This window comes from Musca vetustissima, unplaced genomic scaffold (assembly GCF_032173495.1).
Source record: "Musca vetustissima isolate MV318-11 ecotype Yass unplaced genomic scaffold, APGP_CSIRO_Mvet_v1 utg15782, whole genome shotgun sequence".
NCBI lineage: Eukaryota > Metazoa > Arthropoda > Insecta > Diptera > Muscidae > Musca > Musca vetustissima.
The window spans coordinates 126,444-146,989 of NW_026875967.1; the positions used below are offsets into that span (position 1 = coordinate 126,444).

At 30.9% G+C, this 20,546-nt stretch overlaps 1 protein-coding gene across 1 annotated transcript in view; it reads left to right on the top strand.

The window, feature by feature from the left end:
* The first annotated feature begins 1,153 nt into the window (after nt 1-1,153).
* LOC133338514 (protein sevenless) overlaps nt 1,154-20,546 on the top strand; it is a 38,733-nt gene continuing 19,340 nt past the window's right edge. Inside the window, exons 1-2 of the mRNA XM_061546682.1 lie at nt 1,154-1,213; nt 14,556-14,630. Of these exons, the coding sequence (XP_061402666.1) occupies nt 1,163-1,213; nt 14,556-14,630 (126 nt within the window). The 5' untranslated portion in view covers nt 1,154-1,162. The remainder of the gene's footprint in view (nt 1,214-14,555; nt 14,631-20,546) is intronic.

The window sequence follows — 20,546 nt, forward strand, 5'->3', positions numbered from 1 at the left end:
ATCTATATATGGAAGCTACCCGGAATTTTTGAACCAATGTTGATTATTTTTGAAAGTAATTGAATTATTTGGTTTTTGTAGACTTGTGTTTTTGTTGTTTCATGTGCCATACAAGTGGCGGCAAGTCAAGTCAATAAATGACTCAAATTCTCTTAGAATAAACACAGAGTTCGATACAATACCGGTTTTGTCACGTGCTTTAATTTCAAAATATTTTTTTTCAAAACAATTCGAGATACAAAAAAAAAAAGAACAATAACAACAATAAAAAAATCAACAACCGCACAAGTAACGATTTTTAATTAATTAATGCAAGGCTACGAGGTTGCAATAACGAAACCAAAAATAAATATTCAAGTGGAAATTAAAAAAAAAAACAGGCAAGTGTTGAAATTAATTTTGAATAATTAAAAAAAAAATATTTTACAGATTTCATTGCAAGTGAATACTAAAATGTTTTAATAAAATTTGTTAAAGAAAAGTCTCCATAAACAATAACAACAACAACCAAAAAAAATCGAATCAGCATCATCGTCATCATCAAATCTCATAAATGTCAATATCCTCCTCCTGTACCAGAGATGTCAAAATGTCAATTTGTAAAATGTCAAATTACAAATCAACCATAAAATTATCATCAGCGCTGTCGAAGAGATCAAAAAAACCTATCAGGGCAGAGGCAGCCGAAGCCACAGCCACAATGCCATTATTTATAAAATGTATTTTAATTAATTTATTAATTTTGCGACAATGTGTTTTGTGTGCGGCAACAACAACAACAACGCCGACAATTCAACAGCAACAACAACCAGAGCAATTCCAACAACCATTAGCCGCTTTAATGCTGCGAAATCACACACTAGATAAAGATAATCTCCAAGCAGACGAATTGATAGTGGCGAACAGAAATGCCACCACACTCGCCAACCGGCCACCAACAACAACAAACATCACCAAAGTTTTTGCTGTAAATGACAGCTCAAACAATCAAAATAATAATAATAATGATGTGAAAAATGACGCGGCTTCAACCGATAATGGTAATGTCCATAATGACATTGCCTCCGATAATGACCCTTCACCCATTAACCAATTATTTACCCATTTAACGAATGCAACACTTTTCCACGGTGATGCTGATGATGGAGATGCCAGCACGGTAATGCTATTGGATAATGTAACCCGAACATGTTTACACAACTGTATTGAAGAGGTGAGTTAATGGTATAAGAAAACAAAAAATTTTTGAAAAATTTGGATCAAGGTTAACAGAGAATCGATTATATTTTGAAAAAATAAAAAATTGGTACATTTTTATTTAGAAACATTATCGATAACTACATTTTTACAAAAAAAAATTTTCGATAACATAATTTTATCAAAGAAAATTTATCGAAAAAAATGTTATCGATAAATTCATTCTATAGAAAATTTATCGATAACAACTTTTCCATAGAGAAAATTTATCGATAACAAAATTTTTACAGAAAAATGTTATCGATAATAACTTTTCCATAGAGAAAAGTTATCGATAATAACTTTTCTACAGAGAAAAGTTATCGATGATAACTGATATAGAGGGAAAAATTGTCGATAATAATTTTTCTATAGAAAAAAGTTCTCGATAATAACATTTCTACAGAGAAACATAATCGATAATAACTGATATAGAGGGAAAATTTTCGATAATAACTTTTCTATAGAAAAAAAGTTGTCGATAATAACATGACCATAGAAAACGGTAATAGATAATAAAAAATTTGTATATAGAAAAGTTATCGATAAAAAATTTTCTATAGAGAAATGTTATCGATAATAACTTTTCTATGAAGAAAAGTTATCGATAATAAAATTTCTGTAGAGACATTTTATCGATAATAACATTTCAATAGAGAAAAGTTATCGATAATAACATTTCAATAGAGAAAAGTTGTCGATAACAGCTTTTTTACAGAGAAAAGTTATCGATAATAACATTTCAATAGAGAAAAGTTATCGATAAGAGCTTTTTTACAGAGAAAAGTTATCGATAATAACTTTTCTATAAAGAAAAGTTATCGATAATTACCTTTCAATAGAGAAAAGTTATCGATAATAACATTTCTAAGGAGAAATGTTATCGATAACGACATTTCTAAGGAGAAATGTTATCGATAATAACATTACTAATGAGAAATGTTATCCATAATAATATTTTCTTAGGAATAATATTTATCTTATCAATAAATCATTTCCATAGAGAAATGTTATCGATTATAACATTTTTAAGTACAGATGTTATCGATAATAACATTTTTTAACACTTTTTATAGAAAAGTAGTCGATAATAACTTTTCTGTAGAGAAAAGTTATCGATAATAACTATTCAAAAGAGAAATGTTATCGATAATAAAATTTCAGTGAGAAATGTTATCGATAATAACATTTCTCAGTAGAAATGTTATCGATAATAACTTTTCTATCGAGAAATGTTATCGATAATAACATTTCTATAGGTAAAACATTTTTAAGTACAAATGTTATCGATAATAACATTTTTTAACACTTTTTATAGAAAAGTAGTCGATAATAACTTTTCTGTAGAGAAAAGTTATCCATAATAACTATTCAAAAGAGAAATGTTATCGATAATAACATTTCTCAGTAGAAATGTTATCGATAATAAAATTTCTCAGTAGAAATGCTATCGATAATAACATTTCTGAGGAGAAATGTTATCGATAATAGCATTTCTGAGAAGAAATGTTATCGATAATAGCATTTCTGAGAAGAAATGTTGGCGATAACAACATTTCTATAGAGAAATGTTATCGATAACAACATTTCTATAGAGAAATGTTATCGATAACAACATTTCTATAGAGAAATGTTATCGATAACAACATTTCTATAGAGAAATGTTATCGATAATAACATAGCGACATTTCTATAGAGAAATGTTATCGATAAAAACATTTCTATAGAGAAATGTTATCGATAACGACATTTCTATAGAGAAATGTTATCGATAACAACATTTCTATAGAGGAATGTTATCGATAATAACATTTCGATATTGAAATGTTATCGATAATAACATTTCCATAGAGAAATGTTATTGATAATAACATTTCCATAGAGAAATGTTATCGATAATAATATTTCCATAAAGAAATGTTATCGATAACAACTTTTCAATAGAGAAAAGTGATCGATAATAACATTTCTATGGATAAAAGTTATCGATAATAACTTTTCTATAAAGAAATGTCGTCGATAATTACATTTCTAAGGAGAAGACTTATCGATAATAACATTTTTATAGAGAAATGTTATCGATTATAACATGTTTAAATACAAATGTTATCGATAATAACATTTTTATATAGAAAACTTATAGAAATGTTATCGATAATAATATTTCTCAGTAGAAATGTTAACGATAATGACATTTCTGAGGAGAAATGTTATCGATAATAGCATTTCTAAGGAGAAATGTTATCGATAATAGCATTTCTGAGAAGAAATGTTATCGATAATAGCATTTCTGTAGATAAATGTTATCGATAATAACATTTCTGTAGAAAAATTTTATCGATAATAACATTTCTGTAGAGAAATTTTATCGATAATAACTTTTTTATAGAGAAAAGTTGTCGATAATAATTTTCCAATAAAGAAATGTTATCGATAATAAGTTTTCTATTGAGACGTTTTATCGATAAACACTTTTCTATTGAGATAAGTTATGAATAACAAATTTTTTATAGAGAAAATTTATCGATAGTAAAGTTTATATAGAGATAAGTTATCGATAACCACTTTTTCGATAACGTTATTTTTATTAATATATGTTAACGATAACGTTATATGTATACAAGACAGTTTTCGATAATTAATTTTTTCCAATGAAAATTTATCCGATAACAATTTTTCTATGGATAAATATAGTCGTTTATGCCACTTTAATTATCGATAACTATAGATAAGCTGCCGACAACAATATGTTATTATTAACACATCATTTGTTGTTTTTTTATAATAATGACATATTGACATGCACGTTTTATAAAAATAACAACAACAATTGAAATGTCATTAAGAATGCTTGCCAAAATTTTGTCGGTTTTGTTCAATGACCTATGAAGAGAGAAAGAGAGAGAGAGCAGCGGCAGAGAGGAAGTACTGATCGTGCAAGAGTTGTGGAAACAAATTTTGTTTATTAATGTGTTGTTGTTTTTTCCGTTACTTTCCACTTCATGCAATTTGTCCAATTGTGTGAAATGTCAACACCATTTCATGCCATTTTTATTTCTCATTGACAGTCTCATCTAAACGCTTAGCGCTTTAATGACGTTGACTGCGCTGCTCTGCATCTGCATTGCACTGCAGCGGGGGTGCGTGCCTTTTTGTGTGTGTCTCGCTTTAACGACAAAACGCGCAAAAATGTTAAGGTTAAAGAAATTAAGAGCATGTCAGGTTTTGTTAGAGACTATGTTAATTTTTTGATTTAAAATTGTTTCATTTAATTTTTGTTATCGTTTTTGTTGCTGTTGTTGTTCACTTTTTTTTCTTTTTTGAGATGCACTTGTCTGCATTCTTTTGTAAATGGCCAGTAACAATGACGACGATGAATAGATAGAATAGACAGCCATAAATCTTACACTTTGCGAATGCAGCAACAACAACACCGGCACAAGTGTCATAATGGACCATTAATAGAGAAAATCTAGTTTCGCATTTGCGTCACGGCAAATGATATCAGGTGATTGTTATCGATAACAAGGATGTTTTCTTTTAATGGCGCAAAAGAAATTGAGTTACTTTTATAAAGAAAATTTGTATATAGAAATATATTTATCGATAACTTTGTTCTATAAAAACAATACTATCGATTTATTTTCTATATAAAAAATTTATTATCGATGACAATTCTATTCCTATATGGACTAAAATCGATAACATTCCTGTATAAATAGTTAGAGAATAAAGGAGGGGAAATTTGGATAAGAATATATTCTAGTTTAATAGTCTGTATAAAAAAGTTGTTATCGATGAGTTTACTTCATAGAAATATGATTATTAAATTGTTATCGATAATTTTTCTTAATAGATAAGTTGTTATCGATAACTTTTCTTTACAAAAAAGTTAAGAAACATTTTTATCGATTATTTTTCCTATGGAAGAATTCTTTTCGAAACATTATTTCATTAGAAAAATGTTTCGAAAAAATTTGTTATCGATAACACAAAAAAGTGGATATCGAAAAAGTTTATTTACACAAAAGTTATTATCGATATTTTTTGCTATCGAATTGTTGTAATGTATACATTTTTATGAATATTGTTATAGATAACTTTTTCTTATCGAAAAGTTGTTATCGTTAACTTATTTCCAAAAAAATTTTATTGGTAACGTTTTGCTAATGAATAGCTGTTATCGATAAATTTCCCCCATAGAAAAGTTACTATAGTTAAATTTGATTCATAGAAATGCTGTTATCGATAAATTTGCTCGATAGAAATGCGTTAGCTCTTCTTGATATAAATATTGTTTCTTTTTGAAATAGTTGTTACCGATAAGTTTTCTTTATTTTGAAACATTTATCGATAATTTTTTTCATGAAAATATTGTTATCGATAACTGTTTGCTATCGAAATATAGTTATCGGTGACATTTCTTTATAGAAATATTGATAAACATTTATCGATAACATTTCTTTTTTTTCTTAAAGTAGTTATCGATACATTTTTTCATGAAAATTTTGTTCTAGATAACTGTTTGCTATCGAAATATTGTTATCGGTGACTTTTCTTTATAGAATTATTGTTATCGAAAACTTTTCTTTATTGAAATGTTGTTATCGAAAACGTTTCTTTATTCAAATTCTGTTATCGATAGATTATCTTTATAGAAAAATTATTATCGATAAAATGTCTTCATAGAAATGTTGTTATCGATAATTTTTTTTCATAGAAAATTGGTTGTCGATAACTTTTCTACATAAAAATTTTATTATCTATAAAATTTCTTTATTGAAAAGAGGTTATCTATAGCTTTTCTTTACAGAAAAGTTGTTATCGATAAATTTTCTTTATAAAAAAGTAATATTTCTTTATAGAGATGCTATTATCGATAGATTTTTTTTATAGAAATGCTGTTATTGATCTATTTTCTTCATAGAAAAGTTGTTATCGATAATATTTCCTTATGTAAAAGTTATTATCAACACCTTTCCTTTATAGAAATGTAGTTATCGATAAATTTTCTTCGTAGAAAAGTTGTTATCGATATCTCTTCTTTATCGAAGAGTGATAATCGATAACTTTTCTATATAGAAATGTTTCTTTCTATAATTGTTCTTTATTGAAAAGACGTTATCGATAGTTTTTCTTTACAAAAAAGTTGTTATCGGTAAATTTTCTTTATAAAAAAGTTATTATCGATAACACTTCTTTATTAAAATACTTTTATCGGTAAATTTTCTTTATAGAAATGTTGTTATCGATCGATTTTCTTCATAAAAAAAGTTGTTATCGATAAAATTTTATTAATAGAAAAATTGTTATCAATAACTTTTTTACATCGAAATGTTGGTATCGATAACTTTTCTATATTAGAAGGTTGTTATCTATACATTTTCTTTACGGAAAAGTTGTTATCGTTAAATTTTCTTTATAAAAATGTTATAATCGATAACATTTCTTTTTCGATATGCTATTATTGATAGAGTTTCTTTATAGAAATGCTGTTATCGATCGATTTACTTCATAGAAAAGTTGATATCGATAAAATTGTTATTTCGATATATATATCGTGTTATCGATATCTTTTCTTTCTATAAAAGTTGTTATCGATAACAGTTCTTTCTATAAAAGTTGTTATCGGTGATTTTTTGTAGAATTTTTTTTTTTTATCAATAACTTTTCTTTCTGGAGAAATTGTTTTCCATAATTTTTTCATCGAAATGTTGTTATCGATAACTTTTCTTTCTAGAGAAGTTGTTATCGATAACAGGTAAATATTGAAATACTGTTATCGATAACTTTTCTTTCTAGAAAAGTTGTTATCGATAACTTCTATTCGTAGAAATGTTGTTATCGATAACTCTTTACTATCAAAATTCAGTTATCGATAGTTTTTTTAATTTTCTAATCTGATTTGCATTCTTATTTTGTTTTTTTTTTGTTGTTGTTCCATTTTTTGTTTGTTTGTTAGTAAATCCTGCCACTTGCCATGCCACACTTGTACTCTGTGGTGTCATTCTGTTAAGCAGCTGAAGCATCAGCATTGTAATTCAATTTAGGTGGCATAATGGTTCAGTTCAGTGAACAAATAACGAATGACTTTATTTACACTTGCCATTCAAAACGACAAGAATGGAAAAATAGATCCGGAGAGAGAAACAAAAAAACATTTTGTCAAGCCGCATATCGACAACAATGAGGACAAAGGAAAAAACTAGAAAAAAAAAATAGGTCTAGAATGCAACCGATGACGTTGATGAGTTTTTTTTTTGCATCTTCATTCAACATCTACATGGATTTTTTTCTATTCCATGATATTCCATTTCTATTTGTGAATAGTGAAATAAACACTGAAGGTTACATGCAGAATGGTGCCATTTGTTTGTTCAATGCAAACAGAGGCACCGATTCTCTGTTGCAAAAAAAGTGGCTGTGGAGGAAGGAAAAAAGGCATCTGTCATGCTTTGTAGGGATATTTGTTTCATTTCCTCTTCTTCTTCGTCACCGCTTCGTTTTTATGCAGTTTTCACTTTTTTGTGTCGTTTTCGAATCGTAGTTCCCCATTAGTTTTCATCTCCATCTCCATTCAATGGAAGTGAGATTTTTTGTTCGTGGCTCTTCTCCTTGTTTTATGGAACAATATTTGCTTGCCTGCTGATGCCATTGTTGTCCGTCCCGTTGCAGCCATTGTGGTTAAGGCGATTCTAGGGTAAATAATCGTCAGTATCGCAATTCAATCACTGGGTGGGGGATTCGATAACAACTTAAATTGTTTGCACATTTTATTTCTACTAGTCATTTGATAATTGTTGTTGTTGGTGGTGGAGGTGTGGGGTATCAAATTGTTTAATTGATGCTTAAGGAAAAAGGGAGCGGGATTTTGGTCAATAATATTTTATTAATGTAGAGATTTTGAGAAACTTAAAAAAATTATAAAAACCCCAACTTTTTTTATAAATCTTAACCACTGTTCCCGAACTTAATTGGTCATCTTCTTATTTTGTTGTTGTTTTCTTTTTTGTTCGCCTGTGACGTTTTTTTACCTCTGCGGGGCAGTTCTCCATGTCCAAATGATTCTCGTACAACAATAATTTATTAAATTCTCTATGAAAGCCCACGTAACAATTATTGCACAAACAACGAAATCAATTAAGAAATAATTTGTGTGTGTGTGAGTGTGTGTACTACCCAGCAAACCATATAACGAGAGATTCATTTCCATTCTGAAATATTGTTCCGCTGCTATGTATTAACCTCTACAAACCCGGAATGTAATTTTTTAGACACTTCGGGGGGCAAAAATCCGATTATACCCTTCAAATACCAAAAATTTTGCCGAACCGAAATGTTGGGCGCCACACTAAAATATGGTCCTATATTTCTGCAACCCACAATGACAAATGCCAGCGACTTCGAGGGGCAAAATACAATTAAACTCTTCAAAATAGCGAAAAAGTTGCGCGACCGAAACGTTGGGCGTCACACCAAAATGTGAACTTATGTTGGTGAGGGCCCACCAATAATCCTGAAAAGCAATTTACAACCATTTGGGCTGGGAAAATGTTGTTAAACCTTTAAAAAAACCGAAAATGGGTCGGTATATGGGAGATATGTCGGAACTTGGCGCCCAATGTAGAAAATGTTGTGCAAAGGTCTACATTACCCCCTACAAACTAGGAATGCAAAATTCTAGCCACTTCAAAAGCAAAATGCCTCCTAAAGCTTTTAAATAACGATAATGTTGCGGAACCGCACCAAAATATGGACCTATATTCATGCAAAGAAGTTGTGGGCCCAACAAGAACTCTGAAAACCAAATTAAAGTCATTTCGGTTGTGTAAATGTATGTAGAACCTTAAAAAGGCAGAAAATATGGCAGGACATATAATGGGAGCTTTATCAAAAAATGGACCTAAAGTGGAAATTTTCTGCCAAGATGCCTTTCATCCTCATAAGTAACCCACAATTGCAAAATTAAGCCACTTCGAGCCGCGAATTGCCTGCTAAAACCTTCAAAATATCGAAAATTCCGAACCGAAGTGTTGGGCGCCACACCAAAATGGGGTCCCAAATTTCGGCAAAGGAGTTGTGGGTCCATCAGCAACCCTGACAACGAAATTACATCCACTTTGGCGGCTAAAACATTCAAAATATCGAAAACATAGCGTCAGGATAGGATGGATGCTATGTCAGAATCTGGCGCTCAATATTGAAATTTTTCTGCAGAGGTGTGTATTAACCTCCAAACGCGGAATGGCAAATTATTGCCACTTTGGTAGGAAAATTCTATTCAAAATACCGAAAATGCGGAGTCGAAATGTTGGGCGCCACACCAAAATGTGGACTTACGTGTCTGCAATGAAGCTGTGGGTCCATTTACAGCCCTGAGATCTAAATTAAAACCTCTTGGACTGGTAAAATGTAGTTAAAACCTTAAAAATACCGAAAATTGGGCAGGTGATTCAGATGGAAGCTATGTCAGAATCTGGTGCCCAATGTTGAAAATTTTCTCCACTAACCCCAGACTGTCAAATTACCGCGACTTCGAGGGAAAAAATGTAATTAAAACCCTGAAAATATTAACTGTTGGGCGCCAACCCTAAATGTCTGCAAAAAATCCACCAATAACCCTGGAAGACAATTTACAACCACTTGGGCTGAGAAAATGCGTCTAAAATCTTCAAAATACCAAAAATAGCGCGGAACGTTTAGATGGAGTCTATGTTAGAATTTGACGCCCAATATTGAAAATTCTCTTCGCAAAATTTCACTCTTCAAATTACAGTCACATAGGCTAGGAAAAAAACCGAAGAGAACCTTCGAAATTCTTAAAATTGTGGTCCTATCAGAATTTGGCGCCCAATGTAACAAATTGACCTTAACCTGCCACAATGTCAAAAATCCAGCCATTTACATAGAAATCGAATCGAATTAAAACCTTTAAAATATCGAAAATGCGGAATCGAAGTGTTGGACGTCACAGTCCAAAATGTTGAAAATATTCTGCAGAGGTGTGTATTACCCTACACAACCCTGGAATATCATATTACAGCCACATAGGGAGGCAAAATGCGGCTAGAAAATCTTAAAAAATTACGAAAATGTGTCGGGACCTTCATACCAAAACGTGGTCCTCAATGTCTTCGAAAGAGGTTTTCCATCCACAAACCAACCTGAAAGCCTAATTTTAACCACTTCTGCTATAAAAATACGCTTAGAACCTTTAAAATGCCCAAAAATGTGGCCGTGCCTTTAGTTGTTGGTCATTTCCAAACATGGCGCCCAATGTGGAACATTTTCTATCAAGATATTTTTCTGTTTGTCAGCATGTTCTGATTCCATTAACAGGCCCCTTTAGCTGACACACACACAAATTGTATTCGAATACGAGAATTTGAAATATGCAGATTAAATGTAAATTAAGAGTGAGTGCAGGAGGAGGGAGGTTTTTGGACTAGAGATTTCCTGAATACGAAAAAAAGAACTCCGAACATCTTATTAACTATCCAATTACATAATTCCATTAATGTCCACAGCATTCCTCCAAACCATCATAAATTGGTGTTGTTGTTGTTGTAGCTGTTGATTAGCATCAACGTCATCAACATTCCTTAAATTATCCGAACAACTGTTGTTTCGTTTTTTATACCCCCGTCCTGCCCAGAATAAATAGAAAGAAAAACATTACTTACAATGATTACGGTGTTTAATGAACATTGTTTTTCGAAACCAAAATTGTCATCATAACTTACTAACTATGTGTGTATGTATGTCATAAGGTCGTCTACACACATACATACATTTTATGGTGGTCATTGAAATGATATTACAGTCTTGTGAATGAGTGTGTATGGGTGGTGTGTTTGTGTGCATGAACATGGTATGCTAATAACCGAAATTCGAAGTAGTACATAAGTGAGCAAACATTTTTTTACAGTGGAGCAAAAAAATTGTCGTTAAGTATTTTCCGAATGAGCAAATTTATCGATAACAATTTTTTTATTAAGAAAATTTATCGATAATAAATTGTCTATAGAGAAAATGTATCGATAAAAATTTTTCTATAGAGAACATTTATCGATAATAAATTTTCTATAGAGAAAACTTATCGATAAAAAATTTTCTAGACGGAAAAAATATCGATAAATTTCGATAATTTCTATAGAAAAAATTGATCGATAACAAATTTTCTATACAGAAAATTTATCGATAAAAATTTCCCATAGAGAAAATTTATCGATAACAAATTTTCTATAGAGAAAATTTATCGATAATAAATTTTCTATAGAGAAAATTTATCGATAATAAATTTTCCATAGAGAAAATGGATCGATAATAAATTTTCCATAGAGAAAATGGATCGATAATAAATTTTCTGTGGAGAAAATTTATCGATAATAAATTTTCTGTAGAGAAAATTTATCGATAATAAGTTTCCTTTAGAGAAAATTTATCGATAATAAATTTTCTTTAGAGAAAATTTATCGATAATAAACTTTCTTTAGAGAAAATTTATCGATAATAAATTTTCAAAAGAAAAAATTTATCGATAATAAATTTTCTACAGAGAAAATTTATCGATAATGAATTTTCTATGGAGAAAAATTTATCGATAATAAATGTTCTATAGAGAAAATTTATCGATAATAAATTTTCTATGGAGAAAAATTTATCGATAATAAATTTTCTATAGGGAAAATTTATCGATAATAAATTTTCTATAGAGAAAATTTATCGATATTAAATTTTCTATAGAGAAAATTTATCGATAAAATTTCCATAGAGAAAATTTATCGATAATAAATTTTCTATAAAGAAAATTTATCGAGAATAAATTTTCCATAGATAAAATTTATCGATAATAAATTTTCTAAAGAGATTCTAAAAGAGCCTCAATACCGCAACATTTTAGGTATTTTGAAGGTCCTATGCGTATTTTTGCCAGCCCACGTGACTGTAATTCGAAGAGTGAAAATTGGAGAGAATTTTCAATATTGTGCGCCATATTCTGACGTAGCCTCCAACTAAACATCCCGGCCTATTTTCGGTATTTTGAAGGTTCTATGTGCATTTTTCCAGCCCAAGTGGTTGTAAATTGCTTTTCAGGTTTGTTGGTCGGGCTCACAACTACTTTGCAGAAATTTAGAACCACATTTTAATGTGGCGCCCAACATTTCGGTTCCGCATTTTCGATATTTTAAATGATTTTGAAGCAATCTTCAAACGAAGTGGCTGGCATTTGTTTGAGGAGAAAAATTTCAATCTGGGGTCCAATGTTTGCCATAGTCCCCCGGTTCCGAACTATTGAATGGTTGAAATGTATTTTGTCATCTTGCGATATTTTCATGTTTTTAACCTCTAATATGACCTTAATGTCCACACAACTTAAAGAAAAGTCCACTTTTTGCTGTGGCGCCCAACATTTCGGTTCCGCAATTACGATATTTTAAAGGTTTAATAACATTTTGCCACTCGAAGTGCTTGTAATATGACATTCCAGGTTAGTGGAGGTTAATACACACCTATACAGAAAAAAACCAACATTGGGAGCCAGATTCTGACATAGCTTCCATCTTACGTCCCGCCATGTTTTTGATATTTTGAAGGTTTTAACCGCACTATCTCAGCCGAAGTGCCTCTAAATTGATTTTCAGGGTTGTTGATGGACTCACAACTTCTTTGCAGACACATAAGACAACTTGTTAGTGTGGCGCCCAACACTTCGGTTCTGCATTTTCGATATTTTAAAGGATTTAGTAGCATTTTGCCACTCGAAGTGGCTGTAATTTATCATCCCGGGTTTGTGGAGGTTAATACACACCTCTTTAGAACAAAATTTTAATATTGGGCGCCAGATTTTTAAATACCCTCCAACTAAACGTTCCGCCGTATTTTCGATATTTTAAAAATTTTAGCCGCCAAAGTGACTGTAATTTGCTCCTTTGCAGAAATGTGGGACCCCATTTTAGGGTGGCGCCCAACGTTTTGTTTCCGCAACATTGTTGGTATTTTGAGGGTTTTAATTGAATTTGGCCCTCGCAGGGTCTAGAATTTGATGTTGTGGGAAACCTTGGAAGAAATTTTTCAATCTGAGTCCATTTTTTGATAAAGCTCCCATTATATGTCCCGCTCTAATTTCCGCATTTTAGAGGTTCTACATACATTTTTCCATCCGAAATGTCTATAATGTGGTTTCCACGGTTGTTGGTGGGCCCACCAACTTCTTTGTTCAGGTATAGGTCCACATTTCGGCGTGGCGCCCAACATGATGTTATCGATAACAAATTTTTTTTGAGAAAAATTTTATAGATACAAATTTTTTATTGGAAAAAATTATTGTTATTAAAAAATATATAGCAAATGATTTTTCTATAAAGTAAATTTATCAATAAACTTTTTTTTTGGTAGAAAAAAATTAATCGATAAATAAATTTCTTATAGAAAAAAATTCAGCTATAACTCTATGGCCCACTGTTCATTTACACGCACGCACTTACACACACACTCACCCACATTGAAGACAATTGCTTTATTGCTCGCTCGTTCACTTACATCGTCATAGAACAGAAAAACGATAATTGTATCTCAGTTCAGTTCTGTGTGTGTGTCTTTTTTAATGGCAGTTGGATGATATATCGGTTACAGTTGTAGCTTGCTATCATCATTCGCATCATCAGCATGACGTCTAATGACAATAATCTTGATTGTCAAAATGACAAATTTGATATACGATACGATATGTGCCAGCAGCATAAAAACAAAACGACTCAAGGCAATGAATTAAGAAAGGCAATTGGGAAAATGTGTGTGTGTGTGAGAGAGAAAGGGAGAGAGAGAGAGAGGGAGGGAGGGGAGGTGGTTAACGTGATAATTAGGTATATGATATTAGCGAAAGATATTTAGTTAACGAATAATAATCTGCAATTAGAATCAAGGAAATTAAATTTTCATCGTTTCCCAAACAGTAATTTTTTGTAAAAATATTTTTCTTCACGATTTTCGATTATTTCTGTGTGTGTGTGCCTGGTATTTTACCTACCCAATAATACTGCAACGTCACCAGGAAAGTTATTAGCAACAACCCCCCCCCCCAATCCACCTGCTAATTTATGTTAATTATTTTCCACACAATTTTTTCAATACATTTCGAAACCGCAAAATAAATTAAAACAAAAAATTAATGCAATTTTTATGTAACAACTAATTATAAGCTAATTAAAATTTTAATAAATAATTGAACAACAGAATTAAAATCGAATAAATAATAATAAATATTAGAATTAATATTTTTCTCTCATTGTTGTTATTTTTTGTTTGATTTTTTTCAGGAAACACAATTTTTAAATGAATTTGGTGTGAAATGTTCAGCGGGAGATAATCGCACGGAATGTTATCGAACAAGGGTAAGTGATATAAGAACAATTTTTATTAAAAATTAACATACGTTTTAATATAAAATATGTAAATTTTTGGGAATATATTAATAATATTAAAATATTCTAATAAAACATATCGATAATATAATTTTCATATAGAAAAGTTATCGATAAGTAATATTTTATAAAAAAATGTCGTCAATAATAATATCAAACGTTAGATATATTAATTTTCTCTAAAGAAATGTTATCGATAACAACGTTTGCTTTACAAAATGTTATCGATAACAACATTTGTAGTACAAAATATTATCGATAACACATTTTCCATTGAAAATTTGTAACAAAAATTGTCAATAACAACAATTATGTACAACACAGTTACTGATAACAATTTTTCCTTGAAGAAATGCTATCGATAGCAAGCTTTTGTTGTATAAATGCTATCGATATTAAGTTTTCCTGGTTGAAATATTATCGATAATAATTTTTCCATTGAGCAAAGTCATCGATAACAAATTTTCTGTAATACAAAATGTCAATAACAAAAGTTACATTTCGAAAAGTTATCGATCTTATCGATAACAAGTTTTGTTTGTAGAAATGCAATCGATAACAATTTTTCTATAAAGAACATTTTTCGATAACAGGGTTTCAAAGGAAGGTTGTAAGAAATCGTATTTTTGACAACTAGAAAAAATTATCGATAACAAATTTTCTATCACAAAAAAGGAGTCGATAACAAGTTTTTATTCAATATAGAACATTTATCGATAATAGATTTTCTATGATTAATTTCAACCAATAACTACAGCTTTCAATATAAAAGTTATCGATTACAAACAATAGGTAACGAAAGGTTGTCGATAATATAATTTCTGTAGTGAAAACTTATCGATAATAAACTTTCATTGCTGAATACTTTTAGATAATCATATTTATGTCCCGATAATTTATCGATAACAATGTTTTAGTGGAGAAAATGTGTCGATAAAAGCTGTAATCTGATCGATAACAAATATTTTATCACAAAAATCTGTCGATAACAAAATTATTATGTCAAAAATTCTCGATAACGTTTATTGTAACACATTTATCGATAACACATTTTTTAAAATGAAATATAATAGTTGTCAATAAAAATGTTTCTGTAACACAACTTAATCGATAATTATATTTTCGAAGGTAAAGGTATCGATAACTACATTTTCTACAATGAAATGTAAACGATAACTAATTTCTTCAAGTTATCGATAACAGAAATTCAGTAAAAAATGTATCGATAACAAACAAAGAAACTATCGATAATGAACTTCATTTTATAAATCGATCATTTATCGATAACAGTTATGCCAAAATGAAATAGGGTCGATAACAACGTTTTCGTAGAGAACATTTGTCGATAATATAATGTAGCCGATAACTCCCTTTCTAAAATAAAAGCTATCGATAACAACATTTGTATATTACAAAAAATTTCCGATAACTACATATTTTTGTATATACTAAATTATCGATAACAATTTTTTTTTATCGGTAATTGCATTTTCAAAAAGAAAAGTTATCGATAACAAATTTTCTGCAAAGAAATGTTACCGATAACTAATTTCATCAAAAAAAAAGTTATCGATAACATATTTTCTATAGGGAAATTTTACCGATAATTGCATTTTCAAAAAAGAAAAATTATCGATAACATATTTTTCTTTATATAGCAAAACTGTTATCGATAACAAAATTTAATGGAGCAAAATTATCGATAAGAAATTCTCTGCCGCGAAGTGTTAGCGATAACTTATTTGACCGAGAATTGCATTTTCAAAAAGAAAAGTTATCTACAATATCTTCTTTGCAAAGAATTAGTGCCGATAACTTGTTTTTCAAAAGGAAACGTTATCGATAACATATTTTCCAAAAAGAAATTTTAACGATAACTACTTTCTTCAAAAGAAAATGTATCGATAACATGCTTTCTTTTCAAAAAGAAAAATTATCGATAACATATTTTCTGCAACGAAATGTTAGCGATAACTACTTTCATCGAAAGAAAAATTATCGATACAAATTTTTCTGCATTAAAATTTAACTGATAATTGCATTTTTAAAAAGTAAAGTTATCGATTATAAATTTTGCGCAATGAAATTGTATCGAAAACCATATACTCCAAAAGAAAAGTTATCGATAACATATTTTTAAAATGAAATCGAAACGATAACTACTTTTTTTGAAAGGGAATTTATCGATAACATATTTTTTACATCGGAAAATAATCGATAACTAAATTTTCCAAAAGTAAAGTTATCAATAACAACTTGTTCCTATAAAATTGTAACAATATTTTTATTATAAATTCGATAACTAAATTTCGACTAAAAAAGTTCCTTTAATTAAAATCTACCGCCAACAACAACAAATTTTCATTAATGTTCCCCAAACAAGAAAAAACAAATCTCCACAATCGATTAACATCTCCGAACATCTCCATATCTAAAGCTCAATGTCAATTGAATTGTGAGTCTCTTTCCCTCTCTGTTTGTGTGTGGCTCTGTGAACAGCTGAGCGCACATTTGGTTGTTACATTTCTAGGCAATGACATTGTCATTAACTTGGGCATGTTTAAACACACATTCGGTGACCCTGAGTAGTTGTGTTTTGTTGTTGTTGCTGCAGTTGTTGTTATTATTTCATGTTCTTTGAGTTTTGTTTTGTCGCAATTTGTGTGTGTGTGAGAAATCAAAGTTCTCATTTGTTAAAGCTATTTTTGTGTGTGTCGCTCACACACCCTCTCTTACCGGGAAAGTAATCAGAGTCAGAAGACAACAAAGCAATAAGAAAACAAAAAAAAAAAAAACAACACCAACAAAACTTGTACAAGGACACTATGTTACAGAGGTTTGAAATTTGAGACAATTCCAGCGAACGACAATGCACGACGACGCTATCAAGCGTTAAATGTTCGGGCATGATGATGAGAACGAACACACACACATTTGAATTAAAAAAGCCAGACACCTTGACGACGACGTCACCGTCACAATCCAATCCAAAAAACAATAGCAACGCCAAAGGAGTGCCAGAACCCATTCTCATTGGACAGACAGACGAGACGATGTAAGGCAAGTCTTGTCATGGCTTGGCTTGATATTGTAATTTAATAGCCATAATGTGGTCTTGTTAACTCTTGGCTTTTATCCATGAGAACCTGACATTGACAGGAAAGACGATTCCAAGACACAATCATGGTTTTTTGTTGTTGTTGTTTTTTTTTCGGTGTGTTTGAGGGAATGTGGTGTAATCTCTGGCTGAAAAATTCCGAGTCATTGGATTGTGAAAAAAAATCGAAACAATTAAAGAAGCTTATAATTGAATTCGGATTCAGGCATTCATTCATGCCCATCAGGACAGTAGACAGGAAGAAAAAATATCATTAAAAGTTTTTCTATAGGACCTTGCCGAACTTTTTGTACCCTCTACGTGGTGGTCATTCTCAAAATTCCTTAAATCGATCGGAACGATTTGAATGGGGACTATGTTATTGCATTGTGGGCGAATAGGCTGTCCTATAGGAACCTGTATCGAAAATTCGGCGGAAAAAAGCATTTTAAAACTTAAAAAAATCCGAAAATGGAATGGGACCATATGTTGGGCGCCATATTCAAAAACTATGTCAAAACATCGCCAAAAAATTTAGGAATCTATTTCCAAAATTTGGCAGGAAAGTAAATATTAAAACTTAAAAAAAATCCAAAAATGGGATGAGACCATTAGTTGGGCGCCATATCAAATGGCAATATCTAAATATCGAGTCTATAGAAATCAATTTTGAAAATTTGGTGGGAAAATCCATGTTAAAACTTAAAAAATCCGAAAATGGGATGAGACCATTAGTTGGGCGCCATATCAAAAACCTATGTGAAAATATTGGCAAAATTACAGCAATGAGGTAGAACCATTCTATGGAGGCTATAGGAACCTATTTCTAAAATTCGGTAGGAAAATTCATGTTAAAACTTAAAAAGTAATCCGAAATGGGATGAGACCATTAGTTTGGCGCCATATCAAAACATCGCCAAAATTACAGCAATAAGGCAGAACCTTCCTATGGGGGCTATAGGAACCTATTTCGAAAAATCGGTGGAATAATGCATGTCAAAACTTTAAACAAAATCCGAAAATGGGATGGGACCATTAGTTGGGCGCCATAGCAAAACATTGCCAAAATTGCAGCAATGAGGCAGGACCTTTCTATGGAGGCTATAGGAATATATTTCGATAATTTAATGGGAAATAAATGCCAAAACTTAAAACAAAATCCAAAAATGGGATGGGAACATTAGTTGGGCGCCATATAAAAATACTATGTCAAAACATCGCCAAAATTACTATAATAAGGCAGGACCTTTCCATGGACGCTATAGGAACTATTTTGAAAATTGGATGGGGAAAACGCACATCAAAACTAAAAAAACTGAAAATGTGATGGGACCATTAGTTGGGCGCCATATTAAAAGGCTAGACCAAAATATTGCCAAATTGCTGTAATAAGGCAGCACCTTTTTATGGAGGCTATAGGAATCTATTTCGGAAATTTGGTGGGAAAAAGCATACCAAAACTTAAAAAAATCTGAAAATGTGATGGGACCATTAGTTGGGCGCCATATCAAAACATCGCCAAAATTACAGCAATAAGACAGGAATTTTTCAAGGAGGCTATGGGAACCTATTTCTAAAATTCGGTTTTAAAATCCATGTTAAAATATAAAGAAATATCCAAAAATGGGATGAGACCATTAGTTGGGCGCCATATCACAAGGAACATCGCCAAAATTACAGCAACACTTCAGTAGAAAATGGAAGCTATGCCAACACAGGAACCTGTATATTTCGAATATTCATTGGAACCTTTATTTGGGCGCTAAATCACAAATTGCCTTTGCATAGAAAATTTTCTGCAAAAATGCGTTTTACCCTCCAATATTTTGGAAGGACATATTACTACAATCGGGAAATCTGCTAAAACATAAAAAAAAAACCGAAAATGGCGATGGATACTTTATTTGGGCGCCATATAAAAACTTCGACCCATACACTTTTTTTTTGAAAACTTTATTTTACCCTCAAATAATTCGAAAGGACAAACTAAAAATTGGAAAATGCTGCAAAAACCTAAAAAAATAGAGGCAATTCGTTTGAAAAATGTGGCCAAGTTACTAAAAATACCGAATAATGGGGGGTACCATTATATGGGGCCTGCTGGGAAACCTGGTCCAAAATCAATAAATTTTGGTAGGGAGATTTTCCACCCCCTGATAATCCAAAATACTAAATTACAGTCAATTCGGTTCACTATTGTTCCCGATCTCCTTAAAATATCGAAATTTCGGAGGTAGCCTTATATGGGAGCTACTCTAAAAAGTGAATCAATATCGATAATTTTTTGCAGGAAGATTTACTACCCAGTGAGAAGCTAAAACACAAAATTATAGTCAATTCGGTTGAAAAATGTATCCAAACTCCCCAAAATATAGAAATTTCTGAGGTACCCTTATGTGGAGGCTAACCTAAAAAGACGACCGATATTGATATTTTTTGGTATGGAGATTTTCTACAGAATGAGAATCCAAAATACCAAATTACAGCCAATTCGGTGAAGAAACGTGCCCATTCTCCCCAACAATATCGAAATTCGGAAGCTATCTTTATATGGGGGCTACCATAAAAAATTGACCAGCATTGATAATTTTTGTTAGGAAGATTTTCTGTCTCAATGAGAATCCAAAATACCAAATTACAGCCAATTCATTTTAAAAATGTGCCCATGCTCCTCAAAATACCGAAATTTGTGAGGTACTCTTATATGGGAGCTACCCTAAAAAGTGGGTCGATATTGATAGTTTTTGGTAGGGAGATTTTCTACTCAATGAGAACCCAAAATACTAAAT